Source organism: Carassius auratus, chromosome 10, assembly GCF_003368295.1.
Source record: "Carassius auratus strain Wakin chromosome 10, ASM336829v1, whole genome shotgun sequence".
Taxonomy (NCBI): Eukaryota; Metazoa; Chordata; class Actinopteri; order Cypriniformes; family Cyprinidae; genus Carassius; species Carassius auratus.
The window spans coordinates 14,430,306-14,455,054 of NC_039252.1; the positions used below are offsets into that span (position 1 = coordinate 14,430,306).

Below are 24,749 nucleotides of genomic sequence, written 5' to 3' on the forward strand. Positions count from 1 at the left end.
AGAAGCGCTGTGAATTCAGTACAAAATGCATTTATCTAATCGTTACTAAAAAATCATTTCTGATAAATTCATTAAGATAAATTTACAGTTTAATCCAATGAGTTCCTTTCGGTTTTCACAATTATATCTACTGCTGTGAAAAAGTGAAAGCAACTTCTCTATTTAAAAAAAAAAGTTTATTGATGTCAGAAGCATACCAGAACAAAACAATTACATTTTTTTTAATCATTTCTGCAAATACAGTGGTATTGAAAATACAGTAAAATAACTTTGATACGGCAGTTTACTAATGATGATAATATCTGATCTGGAAAACGTGTAAACGAGAAAAAAAAAAAGTACATTAAGATATGAACTACAACCTCACATGAAACTAGGTTGTGTGCTGCGCACATCTAAAACTCCACTGACCCAAAGACAATTTTACAACCCCCATTTGTTTTGTTTTTAACTGTACCGGGCAAGGATAGTGGTGTTGGAACCATTTTTAAGAAATTAAAATTAGAACTAAATTAAGGGTTGGGGCATTCAGACAAACACAGATGACACTTCTGTAGTGTTAACTATACAAAACAGGAAAAAAAAAAAGAAACTGTACAGCTTAAAAACATATCATATACACAGCCTTATTTAATTTTTTTCTTTCAGGTTTTTTGATGTTGTGGTGGTTTATTTCTCTTACCCATTTTATAGCCTCAGTAAAGTGTACAGGGGGGTTAAATGCTTTATAGACAACAAGCTAGTCTCTAAATGTTATTTATCTACTCGTCATCGTCATCTTCTTCCTCATCTTCTTCCTCATCATCATCATCGTCGTCTTCATCATCATCATCATTAGCCTTGTCTGGCTTGGATGGGGCCTTGGCTGGACCTCCCACTTTGCCTTTGGACCGATAGGCGGTGATGTCCTAAAAGGAAAATACATTTTTTCAGAAAGGAAACCTATTCATATAGCAAATTCACTTAATATAACAATGGCTATTATGGTTGTTTTTCAGGTGATTTATCTTTATCGGCATGATGTTCATTAGTCATGGCATCCTTTCTCACCTTCTCGTACTTCTCCTTCAGCTTGGCTGCCTTCTTCTCGAATGGCTGCTTCTCCTCAGCTGATGTTTTGTTCCACATCTCACCCAGTTTCTTAGCCACATCTCCAATGGAGAGACCAGGGGTCTCTTCCTTCACCTTGGGTCGGAACTCAGAGCAGAAAATGAAGAAGGCAGACCTTTGGTGGAACAGAGTAAAAAAAAAAAGATAAAACTGTACATCCTTCACAAATGCTAATGCATCTTCATGCACAAGTGAGATTCTTACGGGGGTCTCTTGGGAGCATTGGGGTCCTTAAACCTCTTTTTCTTCTCGCCTTTGGGTGGAATGTAGTTTTTCATCTCCCTCTCGTAACGGACCTTGTCTTGTTTGGCCATATCTTCAAACTTCCCTTTTTCCTTGGCTGACATAGTCTGAGGAAGGGAAGAAAAAAAATCATTGTTGGGAAAAGAGGGAAAGGGCATTAACACAATGTAAACGAAAGGTCAGTCACACCTTCCATCGCTCTGAGCACTTTTTGGAAAACTCAGAAAAGTTGACCGTTGCCTCAGGGTGTTTCTTCTTATGCTCCTCTCGGCAGGTCTGGACAAAGTATGCGTAAGAGGACATTTTGCCTCTTGGTTTTGTTGGATCCTTCCCCATCTTTGCCTAAATATCCTGAAATTTAATAAGAAAATCCATTATTCAATTATACTTCCCAAATATAATATTAAATGAGTTGCTCTATACTATTTAGAATAAATTCGACTAGCAAAAATGTAATTTTTGCATGATATCATGAACCCCAACTATCTTTTAATTTATAGTTAATATTTAGAAGACGCGCATTTGCGCGTTGTTTATCTTCGCAACAAAAATTACGTTTTATTATGTAAACATAACAAGACAACTGACATTCTATAATAGTGCTTTTAAAAATAAAATGTCTTGTGTGTACTTTTGAAATCTTAAAAAAAGTTGCTCTAAATACTCAAACTTTACAAAATAGTTTTTTTTTTTTTGTTAAAAGGGGTTAAAATTGTGAAAATAAGTTGGTTAATTAAAGTTCTTTTATGTGCCAAAGTACGCGCGACATCGTAAAACTTGTAAAATTTCTTAATAATCAAGTTCACTTTAGCTGTAATCTCCGTTGAAAAGAGCCCGTTTCTCTCTATGTACCGTTCAGATAGCAATGGCGCACACTCTCGTCTCTCTGAAGGAAAGGAGGTCAACAACGACGGCAATATTTCTTCTTCCATTTTGTGAGAAAGCCTTCTTCATGAAAGAAAGTCCCCCTGAAATGTCTCCACCCGCCTTCCTGCTCGCTTTTGGACACGACAAACAAACGGCGAGGGTCGGTTTTCTGACCGAAAATTGTTTCCTTCGCAAAAAGCCCAGTGCATTCGCCTGGTGTATAGTAATACATTGGGTCTGTGCTGTACAGAGTTTGCTGTGGGCTCGCAATGGCTGCTTGTCTTCATGCACTAACACTGAGAATATGGCTCCTTCTCTTTGTGTCAGCGCTCAGCCATTACACTGCTTTGCAATAAGGGGGAGCACCGCGACCGCATTACCTACCTCACTTCAACTCTCAATTTAACACCCTTCTCACGCACGGAAAAATGTCAAAATATTCGGGTTAGAACGACGAAAGATTGAATTTTTATTTTCCGCCTCGAAAATTGCACACTTTGAGCTCGGCGGGGTAGAAAATACGATTTGAAAAAGTTGAAGCGACGGGCGCCTATCTATGGCTCTGTGGATTTGCCTTGTTTCCTATGCGAGTACAGTCAGCCATTACAGTAAAGCGCAGCTCCTGAGGTGATTTTCTTTCTCCCGTATCTCTGTCATTTCAGTTTCACCGAGCGTATAAATCCACACACATGACAATGGCGTTGTGCTTTAATTTTTGCGTTAGTCTGCTTTTTTTCTTTCTTATCATTTATCATAGTTCTACTGACAGACATCCCTTGTAAAGCGCTGCAATGGCTGCTTGCTGGCACTATCACGTCCATAGACCTGGTTTGTACGCAATTCTGTTAACATTACAGAGTTGTCCGCTTAACGTTAACATACATTTCGAATAGACAGAATATTAATTTATTTATTTTTCACATTTTCTGCCTTTCAAACCCCTCGAATAAGACAGACTATTTTCCGTGTAATTTTCAAGCGTAACATAAAGACAAATTAAATTAAAAAGCTATGGTTATTTTTATTTTCATTCTGAGGGGATAATGCCCTCATTTTTAACGTTTCACAAAAATCCCCCCACCATTAGAATTGCTCTTTTACAAGCTAAAATTAAATTTCGTATGGTTTCCTGACCTTTTCTCGCAATTTTTGTACTTACCCCACACTTTGAAATGTCTACAAGCTTGACACTTACCGCTGTCTTGTCTGGATAGTGAATGTACTGCAATGGCTGTATGTGGATGTAATAGGTCTACGCAGTAGTCTGCTCTCTCAACCCTCTAGCATTACTCTCAATAGGGCTTCCATGCCATTGGCTGCCGCCACGGCGAACACTCCTGCGATTGGCTGAGCGCTTTCCATTGTCCTAATAACAGCCGGCCTGCGATTGGCTGCCTTTTGTGAAACGTCACGAGTGTTTTAAATGGCGGGTTAATACAAAATACGGAGTGTATGTGTGTGTTTCTTGTCTCAGCTTAAAGCAAAGGCTGTGTGTACTGTGTTGGCTGTAGTAGTACTGTGTTCTATGTGTTCCACGCACAGTGCTGAATGAATGAGTGTGTCCATGTGAAGCGTCGGCGTTGCTGTAAGGTGCGAAACGCTGGATGAAAGAGTGCTGGGTCCGACTGACGCCCCGCTTAGATCAAACACTATATGAACCTCGAAGACAGATTTTAACCAAAATATGCAATTATGAGCAATATTTATTAAAGTGGCTTAATCGGTGGGATTCGTTTTTGAGTGTGAAATGTTGATTAATGACAAAGTTTCGAGATGATCCGATGTGACACAACGTCAAAATAGCTTTTCTGCAGATTGTTATTGAGTCTTTGATTTGAATAAATTAAATGGCAGGACCCCCGGACAACTAAAGTTTTTTCTATCTTTTATTCTGGGTGTTAAAATTAACACTCTCAAAACATTAATTTCGATATCATGGCATTTAGATTAGTCCGACCACTAATATATTTACTTAAATTTTATATTTACAATAGTAATTTTAGCAGATAAATATAGATAGTTTAGCCTAGAAATAAAGAAAAGCAATGGTGCACAATAATTCTTTTTTCTCTTGATATTTTTTTCAATATCTATCTATCTATCTATCTATCTATCTATCTATCTATCTATCTATCTATCTATCTATCTATCTATCTATCTATCTAATATCTATCTATCTATCATAAAAAAGGCAGCAATAGCTTAACATATGTATTACTATTTAGGCCATAATTAGAAACCAAGTTATTTTCATACATAAACACACGCAAGAACCTGAGACTATGAATGTTAATGACTAAATCATCGGGGAAATTATGCAAATTCGTATTGTGTTGGACGGGGGGCAGCAGATAGAGCGCCGAGGGAACCTGATGGGAAATTGATGCCTACCATTGTTTCATAAGAGAGCAGCTGTAGCTCCCTACGACTCCTCAATGCAGGCGCTTCGCCGCTCGAGCACATGTTCACAGACGCGGGGCATATGCTGCACTGAGCACGCCTACTTCAACATGTATTATTGATTAGATATGCTTTATACGGCCATGTTTATTGCTGATCTGATATATTTACTTTTTGGGGTACAGTTTGTTGTTTGTTCATATCGGTATTTATGTGGCATGTATAGGCTACGCTTGTTCAAATATCGCAATTAAAAAAGTGTAACAGAAAAAAAGTGTTCCTTGTAACTTTGGGTAGGATAGAAAAAAAGTCGTGAGGTCAGACCACAGTAGCCTAAATAGAAATCTAATGACTCCTGGTCGGTTTTATTCAATCAACGTGAAAATAAAAACTATTACCAAATATGTAGTAGCCTATTTTAAATAAAACAAAATAAACAGGTAAATTAATAGGTACTAAATATTTCATAGGTATTATTAAGCAAATTGAAGCACAAATATATGCTATTTATGATAAAAGTATAGTAAAAACATAGCTATGCTGTATAATCAGATATCCATGACCTCACTTTGTTTTGAAACTCCATATTCTTTTCAATTATGAAAAATGTACTGCTAAAGCTTTTGGAAATTCATTTATACATTTTCCTACTATTTTCTGATCTATTTTTCTATAACGTTACTAGCTTACTGTGTTATTTCTCTCTCTCTCCGTGCGTTTGCATAGGCTATTTATACTCGTTCAAATACAGTTAGAGAGAGATTGTGGGTAGCAATATTAAATTATTGAATTAATTTTTAAATTGCGTTAATTAGACCATATGTAAACATTTAGAATTCTAAATATTTTTTTCTCATTTAACACGTTGCAGCCTGTCCATTTGTGTGTATCTACTTTTAATTATAGTTTAGACTCATTTGAGTGTTTTGATGGCGTTGATTAAATCCCTGCTGTTTGTTGCCTAATTTAATTTCAGACAGTATGTGTTCAGTTGTTCGGCAATACACGCAGACAATCCGGCTGATGGCGCTCTTGTGCTGTAAATAAATCTTTGTAAAACCAGAGCCTGTCTACGGAGAGCCTTCCCACTCGCTATTAAGTCCTATTGTACCGAATTTTGGTTGCAGTACCACCAGAGTTCCACTGGGGGCGATCGGCATGAGTGCAAAATGAATGGGAGTCTATGGGGCTAGACGTCTAAATTTGTCCCTTTCACCCGACTGCCGTTGAGAAATCTCAGATCTGATTGTAGGTTTTGCAAGTTCAACATGGGTTATAGGTCGAAAGTTGAATGAACGAGTACTTATGTCCTTTCGATTTCTTACAGGTTGAGTTGTTGTTGCCCATGACACGCTAGCATTCTGCTAATGAATGTGAATGTGTATGACGTCATTGACATTTTAAAAGACTTTTTAAAGCAAATAAGTGACTCTTAAAAATCTAACACCCAGCAATGTGTAATTTCTTTGCATCTCCTTTCGAATACAACATTCAAATTACTAGACAAAAAATTATATCTTGAGAAAAGTGGATTTTGAGGGGTATACCGCCATTGACCTCCATTCATTCTGCACTTGTCCTGTGAGCGCCCTCATATGGAATCAGAGTGGAACTGCAATCAGTTCAGAAGCTGGAAGTGTAGTGAAGAGTGAAACTTCTCGCCATATTAGACATTCTGTGGTAAAACCTAAACCGGAAGTAGTACGTTGAGTGTACGACAGACAGCATGCTCGTGGATATGTCTCCTACCGGCGTGCTGGAATCACCTAATGCGTGTATAATATCCAGCTTGGAATTTCTCCACCTTCGATCCAGTTTCGAGGTATGTTGGTGCAAACGATGTGCACTGTTGGAAATCGGTTGTGAATGCAGTTTTTAAGGTTTTTGGGCGCTTGTATTCCAGTCCTCTCACTGTTGCCGTGGCTGTTCGCGCCAACAAAGAAATATATAAATATCTAACGTAACTGCTTTGTGTATTTTATTTTTTACATAACGTTAGTCGCTTTTACCAGTTATTGATAGTGCCTTGTAAATTCAAATTTGCAGCTAACGTTACGTTTGTCAGTAATAAAACAGTACGTTAGATTAATTGCAGACAAATTAATTTGCATGTCAGTAACGGAAACTATTACCGTATTTGCGAAGGCATTCCTTCAGCATACAGGATCCTTAAGCTATGTTTTATGTTTTTTATTTTTTAAGAAACTAGTGAACATGTTTAATATTATCTGAAGTTTACTTAGGTTTCATGAGATGTTTAGTATTCAATACCTAATCGTAAACAATGATAACATTTGCATACTAAATTGGATTACGTAATGTTATATTTGCCAACCTAAACTAAACCAAGCCAAAACTGTTCTCTTAATGACTTCCAAGCACTAGTATGGGAAAGCGAATCTAGTTTGAGATGTTTGCTTGATGTGTATCCGCCCTGAATGGGTCAGTTGATGTCTCAGAAATGAATTCTTCTCTCTCACAGCAGCGAGTTCAGGCGGTGAGTCGGGTGTCACGGTTATGTCGAGTTTATGGCCGCAGGACTCAACAAAGAACGGAAACCTCAGTGGCGTGAGAATGAACGGCGAAGGCACTGGTATAGGGGCTCCGAGCCCAGCGGGGGCGGGGTATTTGGGAAAAGTCAGTTATGCTCAGTTCTCTCCCTCTGTCACTCGTGCAAAGCTACGCTCCAATTTAGTCTGTATCCCCCACCTCAAACGAGAGAAAAACACGGAAATCTGTGTGTAAAAGGCGAAAGAATAGTCATAAAAAGCACTTCAGCTGTGTACTGTACACTAAATGTATAATGGGTTTTGTATTTTCTGTGCTGAGTAATTGTGATTTCTCATATATTGTTGTTTGATTGTTTACAGTGTGAAGACAGAAATGCCTCACCAGGGAACTGTCCTTGGTGCTTGGCAAAAGGTCAGAAAAATGCCCTCCGCTTTTATGCTGTCAACCTGGAGGAGAGTGTTCTGCTCTGTACAAATCCAGCGGTGAGAAGTCTGTTGTGTTTTCCTTGTTTGTCAGGAAATGCTGACACTTCAAATTAATAGACTTAAGAATCTCACAACCTGTCAATAATATATCTGGCTCACCTGACTCCAAAACAAAAATAATAAACTAGTATTCGTATTGCATGAAGAAAGTATGGCCTAGTTTTGGGCCCATTAATAATTTTTGCATTGTGAAACAAACACACACACAAAATGTGTGCACATTGCAGTTAAAATGTAATTTTTACAGATTTTTTTTTTTTTGTAAGAAATTTGAGGGCAAATGTGGTTAATTTGTCATGGTTATCATTTGACTATCATATTAATTATATTTTTAGGAGAAAGTTGCAAATGTTTAATCCAAATGTTCCATTCTAAATTAGGCTTTATTTTCTTACTGCAAAAAATAGTTTGTCCTTTCGATTTGGGGGTGAGGTACAAGCTAAACACGTTTTGTGAGATTCACACTCTTGTTATTAAGCTATCAATACTGGTAAAACTATATTTGTCATAGTATTAAATGCTTGTGACTCTTTGTAAAGAAGATTGATTGGCCAATGAGATTGTCGTGTGTTTTTCGTTTGCTTTGCAGTGCCTTTACCCATTGGTTAGTAGATCTCTGGGAGATGTGCATGCTAGCTTGTCTAAAGATGGATGTAAGAGGAACATTTCCCTATCTGATGTGGATGAAGCATCCTCCCCTTCAAAGCGATCAAGAGAAGAGAAACTGGGCATTTTGTCTGGTGTGCCTGAGCCATGTTGTGCTGATGTCAATGACGGCACTCTACCAGATGAAACTGTCGAAACACAAATGTTTACTGAGGAACAATCAATACTTAGAAAGACTGACTCTATTAATGACACTGAGGAACAACATCCTGAAGATCTACCTGCTGCTGCCACCCATGAGGATTTAGATTTCTGTGACGGGAAGGTTGATTGTGTGTCTAGTACTCAAGATGAGGTCAAGGAGATCGTTGCAATGGATGTAAATGTGGAATCATCAGAGCTGGTTCCTGTGCAACCTCATCTTTTCTGGAAAATTGAGGACAACCTGTGTTGGTTGGATTCGTTGTTGGCAATGCTCGTGAACTGCAGGACCATCAGAGAGACTCCATGTCAGAATGTAAAGCTGATTGACAAGTTGACATCAGTGCCTTCCAGCAGCTCTGCTGTCTGGAACCTTTGCTCCACATATGATAAGACATACTCCTATCTGAAATCCAAGGAGCAACAGTGTGAAGGTAAGAGAAATAAGTATATATAAATACACACACGCACACACACACATACAGGTGTTGGTCATATAATTAGAATATCATCAAAAAGTTGATTTATTTCACTAATTCCATTCAAAAAGTGAAACTTGTATATTATATTCATTCATTACACACAGATTGACATTTCTCTTAATTTTGATGATCATAATTGACAACTAAGCAAAATCCCATATTCAATATCTGAGAAAATTAGAATATAACTTAAGACCAATACAAAGAAAGGATTTTTAGATGTCTTGGCCAACTTAAAACGAAAAGTATGAGCATGTACAGCACTCAATACTTAGTTGGGGATCCTTTTGCCTGTTGGTCAGGATCCTTTTGCCTGTTGGTAAAGTTGGTCAGCAGCAGGAAGCTTTAAGTGCTCTAAAACTTCCTGATATATGGCTGTGCTGACCTTGGATCTCAGAAAACACAGTGGACCAACACCAACAGATGACATGGCACAGCAAACCATCACTGACTGTGGAAACTTTACACTGGACCTCAAGCAACGTGGATTGTGTGCCTCTCCTCTCTTCCTCCAGACTCTGGGACCCTGATTTCCAAAGGAAATGCAAAATTTACTTTCATCAGAGAACATAACTTTGGACCACTCAGCAGCAGTCCAGTCCTTTTTGAAGCGAGATGCTTCTGACGCTGTCTGTTGTTCAAGAGTGGCTTGACACAAGGAATGCGACAGCGGAAACCCATGTCTTGCATATATCTGTGCGTAGTGGTTCTTGAAGCACTGACTCCAGCTGCAGTCCACTTTTTTTGAATCTCCCCCACATTTTTGAATGGGTTTTGTTTCACAATCCTCTCCAGGGTGCGGTTATCCCCATTGCTTGTATACTTTTTTTCTACCACATCTTTCTTTCCTTTATTCTCTATTAATCTGCTATATTCTATCTATTCTATTAATGTGCTTGGACACAGAGCTCTGTGAATAGCCAGCCTCTTTTGCAATGACATTTTGTCTTGCCCTCCTTGTGCAAGGTGTCAATGGTCATCTTTTGGACAACTGTCAAGTCAGCAGTATTCCCCATGATTGTGTAGCCTACAGAATTAGACTGAGAGACCATTTAAAGGCATTTGCAGGTGTTTTGAGTTAATTAGCTGATTAGAGTGTGGCTCCAGGTGTCTACAATATTGAACCTTTTCACAATATTCAAATTTAATGATATACTGAATTTGGGATTTATCTTAGTTGTCAGTTATAATCATCAAAATTAACAGATACAAATTTGAAATATATCGGTCTGTGTGTAATGAATGAATATAATATACAAGTTTCACTTTTTGAATGGAATTAGTGAAATCAACTTTTTGATGATATTCTAATTATATGACCAGCACCTGTACATATTAACACTCTATATGCTGGAGCGCTAACCTTGTGTCGTTCTGCAGATGAGGTAACCAGAGTCCCCGCCGATGTCCTGTGTGAAGCAGAGCAGCAGCTGTCTGCGCTCCGTCTGTCACTCTTCAAACTCCTTCAGCCTACACTAAAGTGTGAAATTGGTAAAATGGTTCAAGAGCTAATCATAAAACCATTCGATATCAATCTGTTGCTTGTCATTTGTGTTGAGTGATTAATCTTGTCTGTCATACAGGCCAGCAGGAAACACCTGTGTTTGCTCTCCCTCTCCTTCTGCGTTCCGACAATTGGGCTCAAGAGCTTTTCCAGCACACTGTCCGTTGGGAATTTAAGTGCACATCTTGTAGTTATACTCTAAATAACAGGTAAAAGTTTTAATCAATGTCATTTGTATTTGATAATTAAGTGAAATACATGGCAAATATGTAGGTAACTCACAACCCTCCTATTGTCTTTCAGTGTTGAGAAGACTCTTACAACATTCACTCAGATTCTGAATGACTGGCACCCACTAAAAGCCATCCACCGAATGCAGTGCAGTAACTGCAACCGTAAAAACCAGAGGAGGAAAATGGTGCTGGAAAAGTAAGCATTGGAATAGCTATACATTTCCATTTTTTCCTTATCACCACCCTGTTTCATCGCAATTTAACCTGTTGGGTGATTATTGTCTTCTGTAATTTTTTTGCAGGCTGTCCTCTGTGTTTGCACTGCATTTTGTGGAGGGCTTGCCCAGGAAAGACCTCTCTAAATACTCATTTGAGTTCCAGGGCGCACACTACAATGTTAGCACTGTTATCCAGTACAATAAGCATCTAAAACACTTTGCCACTTGGATCCGCCAGAGCAATGGTGAGTCTTTTACTCTGTGAGTTGATTAGCTGATCTATTCACACTACCATCGAAAGTTTAGAGTTTTTACACTTACTTTTATTCAGCAAGGATACATGAAACTGATCGAAAGTGATAGTGGAAACATTTATAATGTTAGAAAAGATTTCTATTTCAATTAGTTGCTGTTCTGTAAAACATTAAGCACAGTTTCCACAAAATTATTATGCAGCAAATCAATAAAAATAATGAGCACATGTTTCTTGAGCACCAATTCGGCATATTAAAATGATTTCTGAAGTCATGTGGCACTGAAGACTGGAGTAATGATGCTGAAAATTCAGCTTTGCCATCAAAGGAATAAATAGCATTTTAAAATATATAGATTAAATTGTTAAATGTATTCAACTTATTTTTATTTCCATGACTTTTTTTAATATTGATTACGCTTTATTTTAAGGTGTTCTTGTTGCAATGTTTTTTTTTTTTTTTTAGTATAGTCTACTTTCAGAAACATAACATTCTTATTTAACCCAAACTTTTGAATGGTAATGTAGTTGTTCTTATGAATCTCATTAGCCAATGATTCATTTGAATTTATTTTATTGTTGCTCGATGAAAAATTATCATATTATTATTATTATAATAGTGTTATTAAATAACTAGTAAAATTTAATTTAAATTTATCTTAGATTAGTTGCTCTGTAAAATGTAATGTTAGATATTCAAATTTAAACTTAATAGTGGTTCATTTACTTGTTTTGTGTTCTGTCTTTTAGGGTCGTGGCTGGAACTGGATGGTTTGAAATACCCTTACAGCATCATCCACAAGAGGTTCTCATTTCCTGCCAATGAAATTCACATTGTTTTCTGGGAATCAGACTCCGTTAAAGATGAAGCTTCAGAGGTTTGCTCACTGACAGCTCCCTCGACGCTTACGAATGTCGATGATAAACACCTGCACGAACTGTCAGACTCTGAGGCCAATGACACATGTGTCCTCAGCACACTCACTGTGGGAGAATCGACTGCTGCCGGTGCTTTGGATACATCTATAGGCAGGACCACATTACCAGACACCTTTGAGGGTCTGTCACATACAGACATTGTGACGCTCACTCTGGTTGATGTGGACACAGCCACAGAGGCTCTTCAGACTCCCCAGAGCCCAGCCGTCGTGCCATCCGCTCTTCCCACTCTTCCTGTAACATCTAGTTCATCTTGTATCTCTAAGTCTGTTTGTCAACCTTCAAAACCCCAAAGCTCTGGTTCGAAGGAAAGCTCTTTAGTTTCTAATCCAGTTGTGGTAAAGCCGTCAGTGGCTACACCAGTACATGCACCTCCACTGCTTGTGTCTTCATTATTTCAACTTAATTCTTCCTTCCAGTCGACACCAATAATACTTCCTCCTCCTGCTTCAAAACCAAAACCCATTTTGAAATGTGAAAACGAAGCTGTGCTAGCAAAACCAGCGGACATGTTCGGTGGCTTCTTAAGCAAGAAACTGCCAAATTCAAGTAATGGGAATTCTGCGGTAGTGCCTCAGCACAAACCAGTCACCCTTTCTGGTAGCATATGTGGTGCATCTGTTAAGAAAAGTCCCAGCCTTTCGGCAGACCAGCAGCCTGTTAGCACTACGGAAGCCCTCAGGCTGAAGCTACTGAAAAAACTCAAGGCTAAGAGGAAGAAACTGGCCAAACTAAACCATCTTTTGGGAAGTGCAGGAGAATCTGCACCAAAACCTGACAGCACAGCCCTCTCGTCGCCTTATTCGGTCACCTCGAGTACGTCAGTGTATGACAGCCCGGTGTATGACCAGTTCTTCGCTGAACTTTTGTCTCCTGCGCCGACCGTCAGTAACCTCTCACCCGACAGCACGGGGCCCCTTGAGATGTTGAACAATGGCCAGAATGCGGAGACAACACAGAAAACTCCTTCTGTAGCAACTTTGGTTCCAGAAGCACCTTTAACCTACCATTCTTCTACTAATGACTCCGTATTGAATCTTGATGAATACATACAATCAGGGATGGGCCAGACTGCAATTGACAACACTGATTTTAATGGCTTAGATATATTTTTCTGATCAAGAAAAGATTTTAGATTTTACAAACCGTGAGTTTGGTCTGGTATCAGAACAAGTTGTACCTAAGAACTCCTCTTTGTAGTTTTGTATTGGGAGTGCAAGACTTTTGTTAGGAAAGCCTGTGTTGCATCATCAGTTAAATCATATTTTCATATTTTGTCTCATATATTTGAAGAATAATGAGCATTACATGGTGCCGAGTATGCAATGTTTGAAGATCAAATTATGAACAATGCATTTGTAAAGGTTTGTACAGTTGTTTATTTTTTTTTATGATTATCATTATTTAAAGTGGTTCATATTAAATGGTCCCAAAAAATGTATATGTTGTGGTTATTGGCTTTTAATTGTGCATGTGAGTGAAGAGTAAAAGCCTCACATACACACTGATTGTATATGGGCTTCCTACAGTTTTTCTTGGAACGGATATTTCTTTCAGTTTCTAACCAAAAAACTATTTGCATTACCTGCAGTTTGTGGTTGGAAAGATTATGAATTATAGGAGTATTCAATCTAATGTTTACCATAGGGTACATTCATTTAATCAAATTTATATATAAAAAAAATAAATCAATAATATTGTGAAATATTACTATTTGAACAGCATTTATTTGTCATAGAAATCTTAAACATTGTTAACTGTCACTTTTTTTTTTTTTTTTTTTTAATGACCCAAACATTTTAACAGTAGAGTAAATTGAATTAAATTAACCAAGTGAAATTGGTTAGGTATCAAATTAAACACATTTTTAAAACTAAGACAAATGTCTTGGTTATTTTCTGGTTGTCAAACTTTGCAGAAATGTTGCATGTTCATTATTAAGATGAGGAAAAACAGATGGTTATTCTGTTGGGACATCTGTGTAAATTTGAGGCAAACTTTCCTCACAGATCCACAAAGATGACTTTGAGAGCAGTTGGTTAAAAAGAAGTATCTCAAAATTAAGTTATGAATCATAAGCAGTGCTTTAAGTGGGCCAAAAGAGGTGCCGGTACTCTATTATAGCCAAAAATAATAATAATAATCTTTTCTGGGTTTTTTTTGATGATTACCCTCATCCCCTGAGGTAACAACTATATTGAAGGGCTTTTATATACAGCAGTCAACAGGCAACCTTAATAATAAATCATTTTATTAATTTGTGGATTTGCTTGAGCTAGAAAGAACTATTGAACATAAATAAAATGTGCAAAAAGGATTTTGAAAAAATACCCTTAGAAAGAGCTACTGCAGTACTGCATTCAAACATCCAAACTGACTCAAATGATTCGCGAACCAGCTCCGAAGAACTCCCGAACATTCAAATGAATCACACTCCGAACTCCCAAACTGATACAAATAATTCGCGATCCTCAAACTGACTAAAAAATGATTCGCGAACCCGCTTTGAACTCCCAAACTGATTCAAATGATTCGCGAACCCGCTACGAACTCCCGAACTGATTCAAATGATTCGCGTTCCTCAAACTGACTCAAATGATTCGCGAATCCGCTTTGAATTCCCGAACTGACTCAAATGATTCGCGATCCCACTCCGAAATCCCGAACTGACTCAAATGATTCGCGAACCCGCTCCGAGCTCTCGAATTGATTCAAATGATCCGCGAAGCAGCTCCGAACTCCCGAACTGATTAAAATGATTTGCGATCCCCAAACTGACTCAAATGATTCGCGAACCCGCTCCGAACTCCCAAACTGACTCAAATGATTCGCGAACCCGCTACGAACTGCCGAACTGACTCAAATGATTCGCGAACCCGCTCCGATTTCTCGAACTGACTCAAATGATTCGCGATCCCGCTCTGAACTCTCAAACTGGTTCAAATGATTCACGCTCCATACTCCGAACTAGGAAGAATTAGGAAGCGTGCATTTTGAAGGGCGCTCTGAAATGCGGCAGGATTAAAACCTCTATTAAAACAGATGTCCAAATGAACTTACCGGTATGCTAAGTTCTGGGCGCACTGAGAGGTGGTGGTACGCTCAAGATCTATATTTGGAAGTGGCGGTACTGAGTACTGGTGCATACCGGCCCACTTAAAGCACTGATCATAAGTTTTGTTTGATGTCACATTTTCATATATTACAGTGTTGCTTAAAGTCAACATACTGTCTGCTAATTTATTAAACGTATACGGACAGCTGAAATAACAGGTGAAGTTAATCTTTTCTGACCAACATCTATATTTTTTCAAACCTGAAACAGCACAGCAACAATGTATCAACTAAATTACTTCAACAAATTATAGACTTGGTTAACTACATTAAGTTTAATCTTTATATTTAGTGTTTAAATTAAAAAAAGTGACAATACCATTTGTTGTGTTGGCTGGTTCATAGCAGATGTCATCAATCTTGGATAACGCAGCCTCCTGAAAATGCAAAATTTTAATGGTTTCCCCAATTTGACAACCATTTCAGCATATTGATACACTGTTAATGAGCTGTTGAGTTGATTCAGGTGTCACATTAAAGAGACACCCCAAATATACAGTGTTTTGGTGATGTCCAAAACCAGAATTTAGAGTTGAAGACGAGCTGAAACAAACCAGCTAAGACCTGCAAAACAGTTTCAGCCAACAGCGGGCAGTGTTTAACCGCGAAACAGACCGTCGGCTTCAACGTCAGATTCAGGTGGTTAAACTTCTTTTTTTTCCTAAAATATCAACTGTTATGACGAGGTGTGAAACGGAAAAGAGAGCTGCAGACGGAAAATGGAGCTATAGCCTACCAGGAACAAGTTTTCCCACACTCAGATAATTAGTTTCAAAAAGTTCAAAAGAAAGTGGCCCTCCCATCAGGAAACGCATCAGTTTAGTGCTGATGTTATCTGTGATGCTACAAATGATCAGACAGCAGTCTGAGACAGTCCCGCAGTGCACACTCGAGAACATGTTTGTGGCAGTGATGGACAACATTTTCTTGCTTGTGCTGGTCACTCTTCTCAGCGTCATTCAGAATGGTATGACATTTCGACTTTATTACTATTATTTTTATTTTGTATAATTAAAAGATGTTCGTGTAGAATGTGTATGCAAATCATCTTTGAACATACTGTGCAGTGTTTATACAGCTACCAGGAATTAATACATAATGTAGCCTAAATATACATGCACATGCGTTGTACTAATATGTCCAATCTTTAATATATTCACCTCTCCTCTAGTGTTCTTCGCCTTGAAGGTTGAGAAAGAGTGCACTCATTCTAAGAATTCTGCAGCGTTTGAGCGTTTGTCCTGTGCAAAGTGAGTATTATTGACTCGAGCTTCTCCACTCTAGAATTTGACAGGAAAATTAACTATTATTTTAAGCGGCAAAAGAGCTTTTTATAGAGAGAGGTAAATAATCTGTTTATGAAATAGTGTTGGTGTAGCTTCTTTTGCATAACAGCTCGAAATTTTCCTGTTCTTCTGGAAACTAACTTCCTGCTTTATTTACATAATCTTAATGTTGCAAAAGGGTTTCACTGGTGTTTCTGTTTGTATATTGAAAGCCTATAGCTGTACTTTTTTTCACTCATTTAAAGTTTCTCATAAAGTCTACATTCATGTAAATGGGCTAAAATTAAATCAGGTGTATGAGACTTGTATTAAATGTTTTTTTATTCATTATTATTATTATTATTATTATTCAAATATGCAAAATAAACCAAACTGACAGCATTATTATCAGTTGCATATCTAGGCTGTTGGATCCTGGTTTGGTAGTTTATCTCAATTTAGATGCAATCATATCATTAACCACCACCAAAGAGGAAGTAACAACTCTTTCACAATATTTCTAAGATACATGGAAGTACTACAAAGAAGAACTGACAGCACATCTTCCGTCAGGTCAAATGAAATACCAGAGCTAGTTTCTGAACCTGTATGAAAAAGTTCTCAGTTAATAAAATGATCTGCTTCATAATACTTTATGTATGTGTTTTCTCAGTCGAAACTGCATGGACACGTACCCCACATTTCTGGCAGTACTGTGGTGCGCAGGTATCTGCCTCAGCCAAGGTACAATGCAATTCATCATAAAAAATTTCAAAAGTCAGTTAAGTGATTGAGTTAAATAAGCACATAATCAATATTTTTAGAAGTGAAAGTGCCTTTGCTATTTTCTGTGTTATTTTTAACATTCACTACAATATAGTAATAGGATCAGACCAAAGAAAATACCCCTTTGTAATGAAGTAGAAATGGTTTGCATTTCCTGGCTTATAATTACTGTTATGACCCATGTGCAAATATTTGTCTGCATAATAACTTCGCTCTATTTTTGAATAACACTGAAATATAGGCTAATTGAGTTGCTAAGGAACCAACGCATATATATATATATATATATATATATATATATATATATATATATATATATATATATAATAAAAGTCAGCCCTCATAAAATACCTGTACAATAACTTTCTTGGAAGTTCTCTGATATAATTTAAATAAAACACTTTTTCTTTTCTTTTTTCTTTTTTTACAGCTCCAGCTGCCTTTGCTGGCATCATCTACCTTGTGGTCCGGCAGAAGTACTTTGTTGGCTACCTGGGGCAGACTTGCCAGAGGTAAGATTTGTAAATCCTTAACTATGAACAAATAAGGCCTTTTAAACATCAAAAGTTTTTTTGTGCTAAAGCTGCAGTACACTCAATTGAAATGTCTTCTGCGGTTCCTGAAACTACATGAAACACTGACAAATGTGGGTTGTTCTGCATTCCAGCAGCATTAGTTGTTGCCTAACGTTAATCTCAATACAAATAGACTATAAGTCATAAACTGTTGCAAATTTATGATGTGGGCAGAACTTGCATGATAAGATCTCTTTGAGTTCTCAGCCCTGGATGTTGCTTTATACAGACACATCAACCATGTGTTGTAACCCACCCATATTTTACATACACTAGATTTGATAACAGATATTCTGCTTGTATGCCTGACAGCACTCCTGGCTTCCTGTTCGGGAAACGCATCCTCTTCTTCCTGTCACTCATGTGTGTTGTGGGAATCATAAATCACCTGATGCTCACCTATGGTGGCAGTGACTACAAAGAGTACATCCAGACCATCACCAAAGCAGCGTCAACACTTCTGCTCTTGCCCTGAACTGTGCATGAGAGATTTTTCTGCAGCTGAAACAGTAGAGTTAACAGATCAGTGTAGATAGACTCTTTGGGTTAATGGTTTGTCAGTTAGAGGATGTGGCAAGAACAGTGTGAAGCGTTCACAGTGATGGTCACAAAGGCATTTAATTGCAATATAATATGTACATTTAAAAAAGCTTTACAAAACAACAAAAGACTGTTTTTACTGTTACTATCCCAGCATGTGATATTTGAAGAAATGTTTTAAATGGGTCATATCATGCTTTAGTTTTTTCATTGAGGTCAACGCGTAAGCTTAGTAAAGATTTGTCAAAAAAAGTTTCATTTTCACACCTCTTTAAGCTTTAGATTTAAATTTTTGGTTACTGTGCCTTTAAAAATGGCAAGTTCTGCTATGGCACCGGATTGCAGGTTTCCTGTTGTGTGAAATATAGTTCAGCAAAATCCTCAGCCTCTTTGCAAAGGCTGTATTACATGACAGGGTTACAAAACAATTAGTGATGAAATGTCAGAATGAAATTATCAGGGTATAACTGCACATAGGACTGCGATATGGCCAAAACAATTGTCACAATTAAATGCTCATATCAGTTCATAATGATAATTATCTCAATAAATTTCAAATCGTGATTACCTCATACGTAGATATTGAAAGGTAATTATTCTGACAGTTTTACTTTTATTAAAATTAACCACTGGTCTTCCATAGTAGCATACTATCACCCACAGTTAAAACCACACCACCTCCATATTATATTGTTTCTAGTTATTTGCATAAAAAAAAACCGTAGTCACATTTAATATAAATGCACAAATGCTATAGCTTGATCACAAAAAAACTGTATATTCCCTTACTCTTTTAATACATTTAAAGCTGCAGTAGGTAACTTTTGTAAAAATATATTTTTTACATATTTGTTAAACCTGTCATTATGTCCTGACAGTAGAATATGAGACAGATAATCTGTGAAAAAAATCAAGCTCCTCTGTTTCCTCCCAGTGGTCCTATTGCCATTTGGAGAAATTCATCTGCTCCCGGTAAGAAATAACCAATCAGAGCTGCGGTCCATAAGTTTCTGTTCAAAATTTACAAAATGTATATAATAAGTGAGTACACCATTAATCCATTTTCCAAACCGTGTTTTTAGCTTGTCCTGAATCACTAGGGTGCACCTATAATAAGTGTTTATATTCGGACTATTTTAGATTGCTTCGGGGGTACCGCGGCGGAGTAACCCAGTACCTTTGTGATTCTTCATAGACATAAACAGAGAGAAGTAGATCCGGCTACGATGTTCTTCCGCAAGATGCAAGCAGCTGTTTATTAACCACTAGAGCGTCAAAGGTCACAGACTGCAGCTTTAATTCATGTCTACATTAATATTATCATAAAATTTCATATAATTATTCCACATTCCTGCCACAATACCATGGTGCAGTTAGTGTTACTGGTAATTCCATGGTAAATCATGGTGATTGGTACATTGAAAAGTCCTCTAAATGTATCGTTGCGCAGTGTTTCTCCTGTTTTTCAACACTGCTTCAGCTTGCTTTAAATTAGTTTAAAATAGAGTCATTTGTGTTATTTGCTGAATTCAAGCACATTTCATTGTTTTGTTTTTGGTCCATAAACATTTTATTGAACATTTAACGAACTCTAATCGTTACATCAAAGAGAATTACATCATGATAATTATGGTTTTATCGCCCAGCCCTAACTGCAGGTTTCTGTTAATTGTCTGTAAGTATATGCAGAGCAGTAGGTGCTACACAAGCCAGAAACAGCACAAGAGGTGTGTCAACTTAAAGCGTAACGTGAGGTTAGATAATATAATTGTCTGTTTATTTGGATTGATTTCAGTAATCCAAAAAGATCCCCTTCTGATTCCTCGTGATATGACCCATTTAAAGCAATGAAGGTAACACATTCAGGCACTTTTGCATAGAGAGAAGTATTGTACCTATCTTGAGTTTGTTTACAATGTGAGGATTTATGAAATTGACCTTTCTGCTTCAACAGATTTATAATTAAGATTATGTTCCATTGATCTCCTTTTCTTTGTGATTTTTTTTTTGTATGACTGCTGACATGAGCAAAATAAAGTTCAATTTACAGTAAGACTGTCCTTTAAGGTGCATTAATGGTCTCCTCATCTGTGCAGGGCTTCAATTTCCACAGACTGAAGCCTGTTTGCAGTAGATATTTGCTGTTTCACACAACATTGTGGGTGTTGATCTCATCTTCCATGGTACGTGACCTGCAAGACCAGATTTCAGTCATCGTCTCAATACTAGAAATCCTAGACTAGAGGTCTGCTTGTTTTTTTAAAACACACCTTGAACTGTCGTTTGCTGAAACCAAACCAGTAGGGAAAGTCAAAAAGGGCGTCAGAACGGTACTTGATGGTGAAATGTGCATCTTTCCAGATAGGTTTTACCTTTTCTGCATCAACAAGGATTTGAAGGCTCTCACCGACCCATCCCTGTATTGCAGCACTAACATCAACCTTAAAAAAAAAAAAGTGTATATATATATATATATATATATATATATATATATATAAAATATGAATACATTTTTTACATTGCCAGAAAAAGGACACTCAATTTGTACATCATTAAAAGCAAAGTCTACACTGAACTTACATCAACTGTATAACTTTCTCCAGCAACAGATGAAATAGTCATGTCTAAGCCTCTTTCCATCTCCCATCTGATCATTGGATGACTGCCGTTGATCGCCACCACATAATACCCAACAACTATGAAGTAATGAAGTACAATCATAAGAAGGGCGAGGCATTCGACTTCACAAATACATTATACAGTGGTGTCAAAGTTTAATGATACCTTCCCGGTTGACATTGTGACACATATATGATAGCTCCGATGGATTTCCTGTTTTGATTCATTTTTACAACTGCTAGGGGTGCTCCGATCACGATCGGCCGATCATTATGCGCATCTCGTCAGTAAAGCCGGTTATCTAATCAGCGGTTAATTCCATCAGGTGTGTGATTTCACATAGAGCAGCTGTTACTACACAGAGCCGTTGTTAATAGAGAAGATGCGCAAATCACGTTAATTTTCAGCGTTTATTGGCGCATCTTCTCAGTTAACAACGGCTCTGTGTAGTAACAGCTGCTCTATGTGAAATCACACACCTGATGGAATTAACCGCTGATTAGAGAACCGGCTTTACTGACAAGATGCGCATTAACGATCGGCCGATCGTGATCGGAGCACCCCTAACAACTGCAGCGCTTACTTATATATCACTGATTACTTATATAGCTTTGTTTATAAAAAGTGGCCATGGAATTTTTTTTTTTGCTTTAAACAAACAGGGAACTTTAGTAGTCTGTATGTTAAATACTGCAGTTGTAGACAAGTGTAGTGTAATGACACATGTAAACAACAGGGTTTACACAGCCATCATTTGAGAATATTGTATAAAATGATCAGCTAACTAATTAACTGACTACATATGATATGCAGATGTATGTATATACCCATCCATTCACTTTCAGATAACATGCATCCACACACACACACATACATATATATATATATATATATATATATATATATATATATATATATATATATATATATATATATATATATATATATATATATATACACACATACACACACACACATACATTTTTTAAATAATTAAAATGCCTTCGAAGTTGTGTATTGTATAATTTTATAAATCTATTAAGAAGTCATACATCCTTCCTATTATCCAAACCTTTATGCCATTATTATTATTGGAGCCTCCTAACCCAGCATCTTGAGCCTCAGGTGAAGAAAACCCCCTGGATGTATTTTTATAATTTTGATAATTTCTCTTCCTTTGATATAGCAAAAGTGCAAATGAAAGGTGAAAATTTTCATATAAAATATATTAACATAATCAATGGCACAGTTCAACTGCATGTCTCTTTACCTTCTCCCTAGGCTTAATTTACCCCTCACTGGGGACAAGTTGAGCCCAGAGACCACTTCTTTTTTTTCTTTTCGGAAAGCCATATTTTGAAAATGATTGATTTTAGATCCAAAGTGATTATTCCCAAAGATGCACTAACTCCAGAAATTCACGGACATATTTAAGTTGGACCCATGTGCTCACTTTACACACACAGTAAGTAAAAACTGGCTCAACTCACCCCATTCTCCTCTCTCTCTCTCTCTCTCTCTCTGTGTGTGTGTGTGTGTTTGTATATATATGTTGTATATCAATTTAAAAAAAGAGATACATTTTTCAGAATAGTATATTTAAAAGCTGATTTTGTCATTTTAATATTTGTTAATGAATATATTTTAATATATAATTTTATGTATGTATACCAGAGGTGGGTAGAATGCAGTAATCTAATTACTTTTCTGATAACACACTAATGTAACATTCAATTTTGAATTTGTGTAATTTGATTACAGTTAATAAAGTCAATATAATTATGCATACACATCTACCCTACACTCAGCAAGCAATGCTGTATATAAAACACTTTATAGGCACATTTAAAGATACATTTTTCATTGTTAGGCAGGTTTATATGAAGTATGTTAAGTTTTAAAAATAGATTAGATATTTAAGTCAAGTTGCAGTTTTCATCCCTTGTAATATTTTTCAGTCAATATTAAATGACTTGAAATAACTAAAATTTTCACTTTGTAGTGTATTTAATTTTTAGGTCTGATATGTTTTCAAAGTAACTTGGAAGTAAAGTAATTAGTTACATTACAGTAATCAGTAATGTAATCAAATTACAATTTTCAATTAGTAATCAGTTATTTATAATCAATTACTTGTTTTGAGTAACTTACCCAACAATGATGTAACTGTTATACACACAACACACCAGTCTCTGTTTGTACGTAAACACATTCATTTACAGAAGCAGGTCAAAGTCTTTCACTTTGTGAACAATTAATCATTTTTAAAATGTCCTACCTGGAACATCCCTCTGTCTCTTTTCTTCGACCTCTGTTTTGGTGCACGCAGACACCAGGATGTAAATTGTTTTTGACGTTAGCTGTCGTCTCAAATCTGTGTACTCCCTCAAAGTACGTACTATGACTTTCCTGAAATGGCCAAGAAGAAGAGTTACAAAAGCACGCTATATCTAACCCTGCATATTGTCATATGCCGTTATTTTAATCAATTTACCTTCCCGGAGAATTAAAGAAAATCACTTTCCCCTTGCTAGACTGGATCTCATCGATGAACACGCAGCTGTTCTCCTGATCCCATTTCACGACTCTGCAGCCCGCGCGGTTCTCGACACTGAATCCAGCAGGAGGGCTGCTCACAAACGACTCCAGCTCGATAACGTCCATAACAAAGCCAGAATTCACGTTTCCCCGCATGTTCTTTCTCTTGTAACTTGTTCTCGAGGACAAATCCGAGTTTTTCGTCCAGCGCGTGAGTCGCCCTCCGCTTTTGTTTGGTGGGCGTGGAGCTGGTTTGTGAATCTGAGCATCACATTCAACTGAGTCATAAACTGTAGTCCAGTCCGGTGAGCGTGATTTCACCAAGTACAACATGTTCCTGTATCAACACCTATATTTTTGGACAATAATGTTAATCCAGGAACATGTCTTGGCTAAATCACGGCGACCAGTTCAGTACAGAGAGCAGTTCAGCATTGTGACGGGAAGTTTGAGTTTTATCACCTGTTTTACTGTTTTAGCGGGGTTAAGTGACCCGGGCGTCCTCCTTTTAAGCACACAGACAAACAGTGATTCACAACATGATAAATGGAGTGAATTAGTTAATCTTTCATATAACCGGTAGTCACATTAAAAGTAGGTCATTTAAGCTCCAACAGTGAAGTAGCCTTTCCCTGAGGGAACTGTTACTGGAATCATTTTCAGTCGCTACTGTGTCGGAAAAAAACTTAAACTAGTCCAAGATTGATTGCAGACTACGATCTACTGATGATTTTAGAGAGGATTGGGTGATTTTTAGGCTAGAATAGGTTACTTAGTTTGGCAAAGCTGTGACGAGCTTCAACAAATTCGTTTTCAGTCAACTTGTATATAAACCTTTAAAGAAGAATTTTGCTAGTAGTTTAAAACATCCTAATATCAGTTTTAATTTTAGACATAAAATCCCCATATTAGTTTCCACTTACTCAGACAAGGATGGTAGCTAGTTCCTAATCTAAAATTGGTTTAAGTGATTGAACAGACTACAAGAGTAAAAGCTGTGATTGGCCATTCCGTTTGTGACCTGGTTAACCACAACCACAACTGACTGACCTCATTTTAGACTGTGCTATGACTTAGAATTCCCAATGTTTTTTATTTTTAATGTGACTTTATCCTGGTTTTAACAAAAAAAATCCAGATGGCCAGATCAAGAAATCTAAACCAAATGGTTAATACATTTTAACCTACCCCTACCCTAAAAATTTTAACCACCTGAGTGGTTTCACTCATAAAATTAGATCTACAGCCGACACAACACTT

At 37.2% G+C, this 24,749-nt stretch overlaps 4 protein-coding genes across 7 annotated transcripts; 2 read left to right on the forward strand and 2 right to left on the reverse strand.

The window, feature by feature from the left end:
• Window positions 1–205: 205 nt before the first annotated feature.
• LOC113109971 (high mobility group-T protein) lies at window positions 206–3,530 on the reverse strand. The gene is made up of 5 exons (XM_026273901.1): window positions 3,416–3,530; window positions 1,543–1,704; window positions 1,315–1,460; window positions 1,051–1,225; window positions 206–908 (listed from the first exon to the last, which is right to left on the reverse strand). Exons 2-5 carry the CDS (start codon window positions 1,687–1,689, stop codon window positions 762–764), a joined length of 615 nt encoding a protein of 204 aa, XP_026129686.1. The 5' UTR covers window positions 1,690–1,704; window positions 3,416–3,530; the 3' UTR covers window positions 206–761.
• Window positions 3,531–6,293: 2,763 nt separating this feature from the next.
• Window positions 6,294–13,493, forward strand: LOC113109972 (SUMO-specific isopeptidase USPL1-like). Of its 3 annotated transcripts, none has more exons than XM_026273902.1 (9): window positions 6,294–6,442; window positions 7,103–7,257; window positions 7,491–7,613; window positions 8,206–8,857; window positions 10,286–10,396; window positions 10,489–10,618; window positions 10,713–10,838; window positions 10,945–11,105; window positions 11,864–13,493. In XM_026273902.1, exons 2-9 carry the CDS (start codon window positions 7,138–7,140, stop codon window positions 13,168–13,170), a joined length of 2,730 nt encoding a protein of 909 aa, XP_026129687.1. In that variant the 5' UTR covers window positions 6,294–6,442; window positions 7,103–7,137; the 3' UTR covers window positions 13,171–13,493. The 3 variants fall into 3 exon arrangements, with proteins under 3 accessions (XP_026129687.1, XP_026129688.1, XP_026129691.1); XM_026273903.1 differs by having other exon boundaries at window positions 6,298–6,442; window positions 7,106–7,257; XM_026273906.1 differs by lacking the exon at window positions 7,103–7,257 and having other exon boundaries at window positions 6,303–6,442.
• A 2,394-nt stretch (window positions 13,494–15,887) lies between these two features.
• alox5ap (arachidonate 5-lipoxygenase-activating protein) lies at window positions 15,888–18,944 on the forward strand. Its single transcript, XM_026273907.1, has 5 exons — window positions 15,888–16,133; window positions 16,338–16,416; window positions 17,105–17,175; window positions 17,648–17,729; window positions 18,105–18,944. The coding sequence occupies exons 1-5, from the start codon at window positions 15,995–15,997 to the stop codon at window positions 18,265–18,267; spliced, it is 534 nt and encodes a 177-aa protein (XP_026129692.1). The 5' UTR covers window positions 15,888–15,994; the 3' UTR covers window positions 18,268–18,944.
• A 1,237-nt stretch (window positions 18,945–20,181) lies between these two features.
• On the reverse strand, window positions 20,182–24,032 carry LOC113109974 (mesenteric estrogen-dependent adipogenesis protein-like). 2 transcript variants are annotated; one of them, XM_026273909.1, is made up of 6 exons: window positions 23,446–24,032; window positions 23,230–23,360; window positions 20,913–21,028; window positions 20,705–20,773; window positions 20,603–20,618; window positions 20,182–20,524 (listed from the first exon to the last, which is right to left on the reverse strand). In XM_026273909.1, the coding sequence occupies exons 1-6, from the start codon at window positions 23,820–23,822 to the stop codon at window positions 20,433–20,435; spliced, it is 801 nt and encodes a 266-aa protein (XP_026129694.1). In that variant the 5' UTR covers window positions 23,823–24,032; the 3' UTR covers window positions 20,182–20,432. The 2 variants fall into 2 exon arrangements, with proteins under 2 accessions (XP_026129694.1, XP_026129693.1); XM_026273908.1 differs by having other exon boundaries at window positions 20,183–20,524; window positions 20,603–20,773; window positions 23,446–24,009.
• Between the last annotated feature and the right edge of the window lie 717 nt (window positions 24,033–24,749).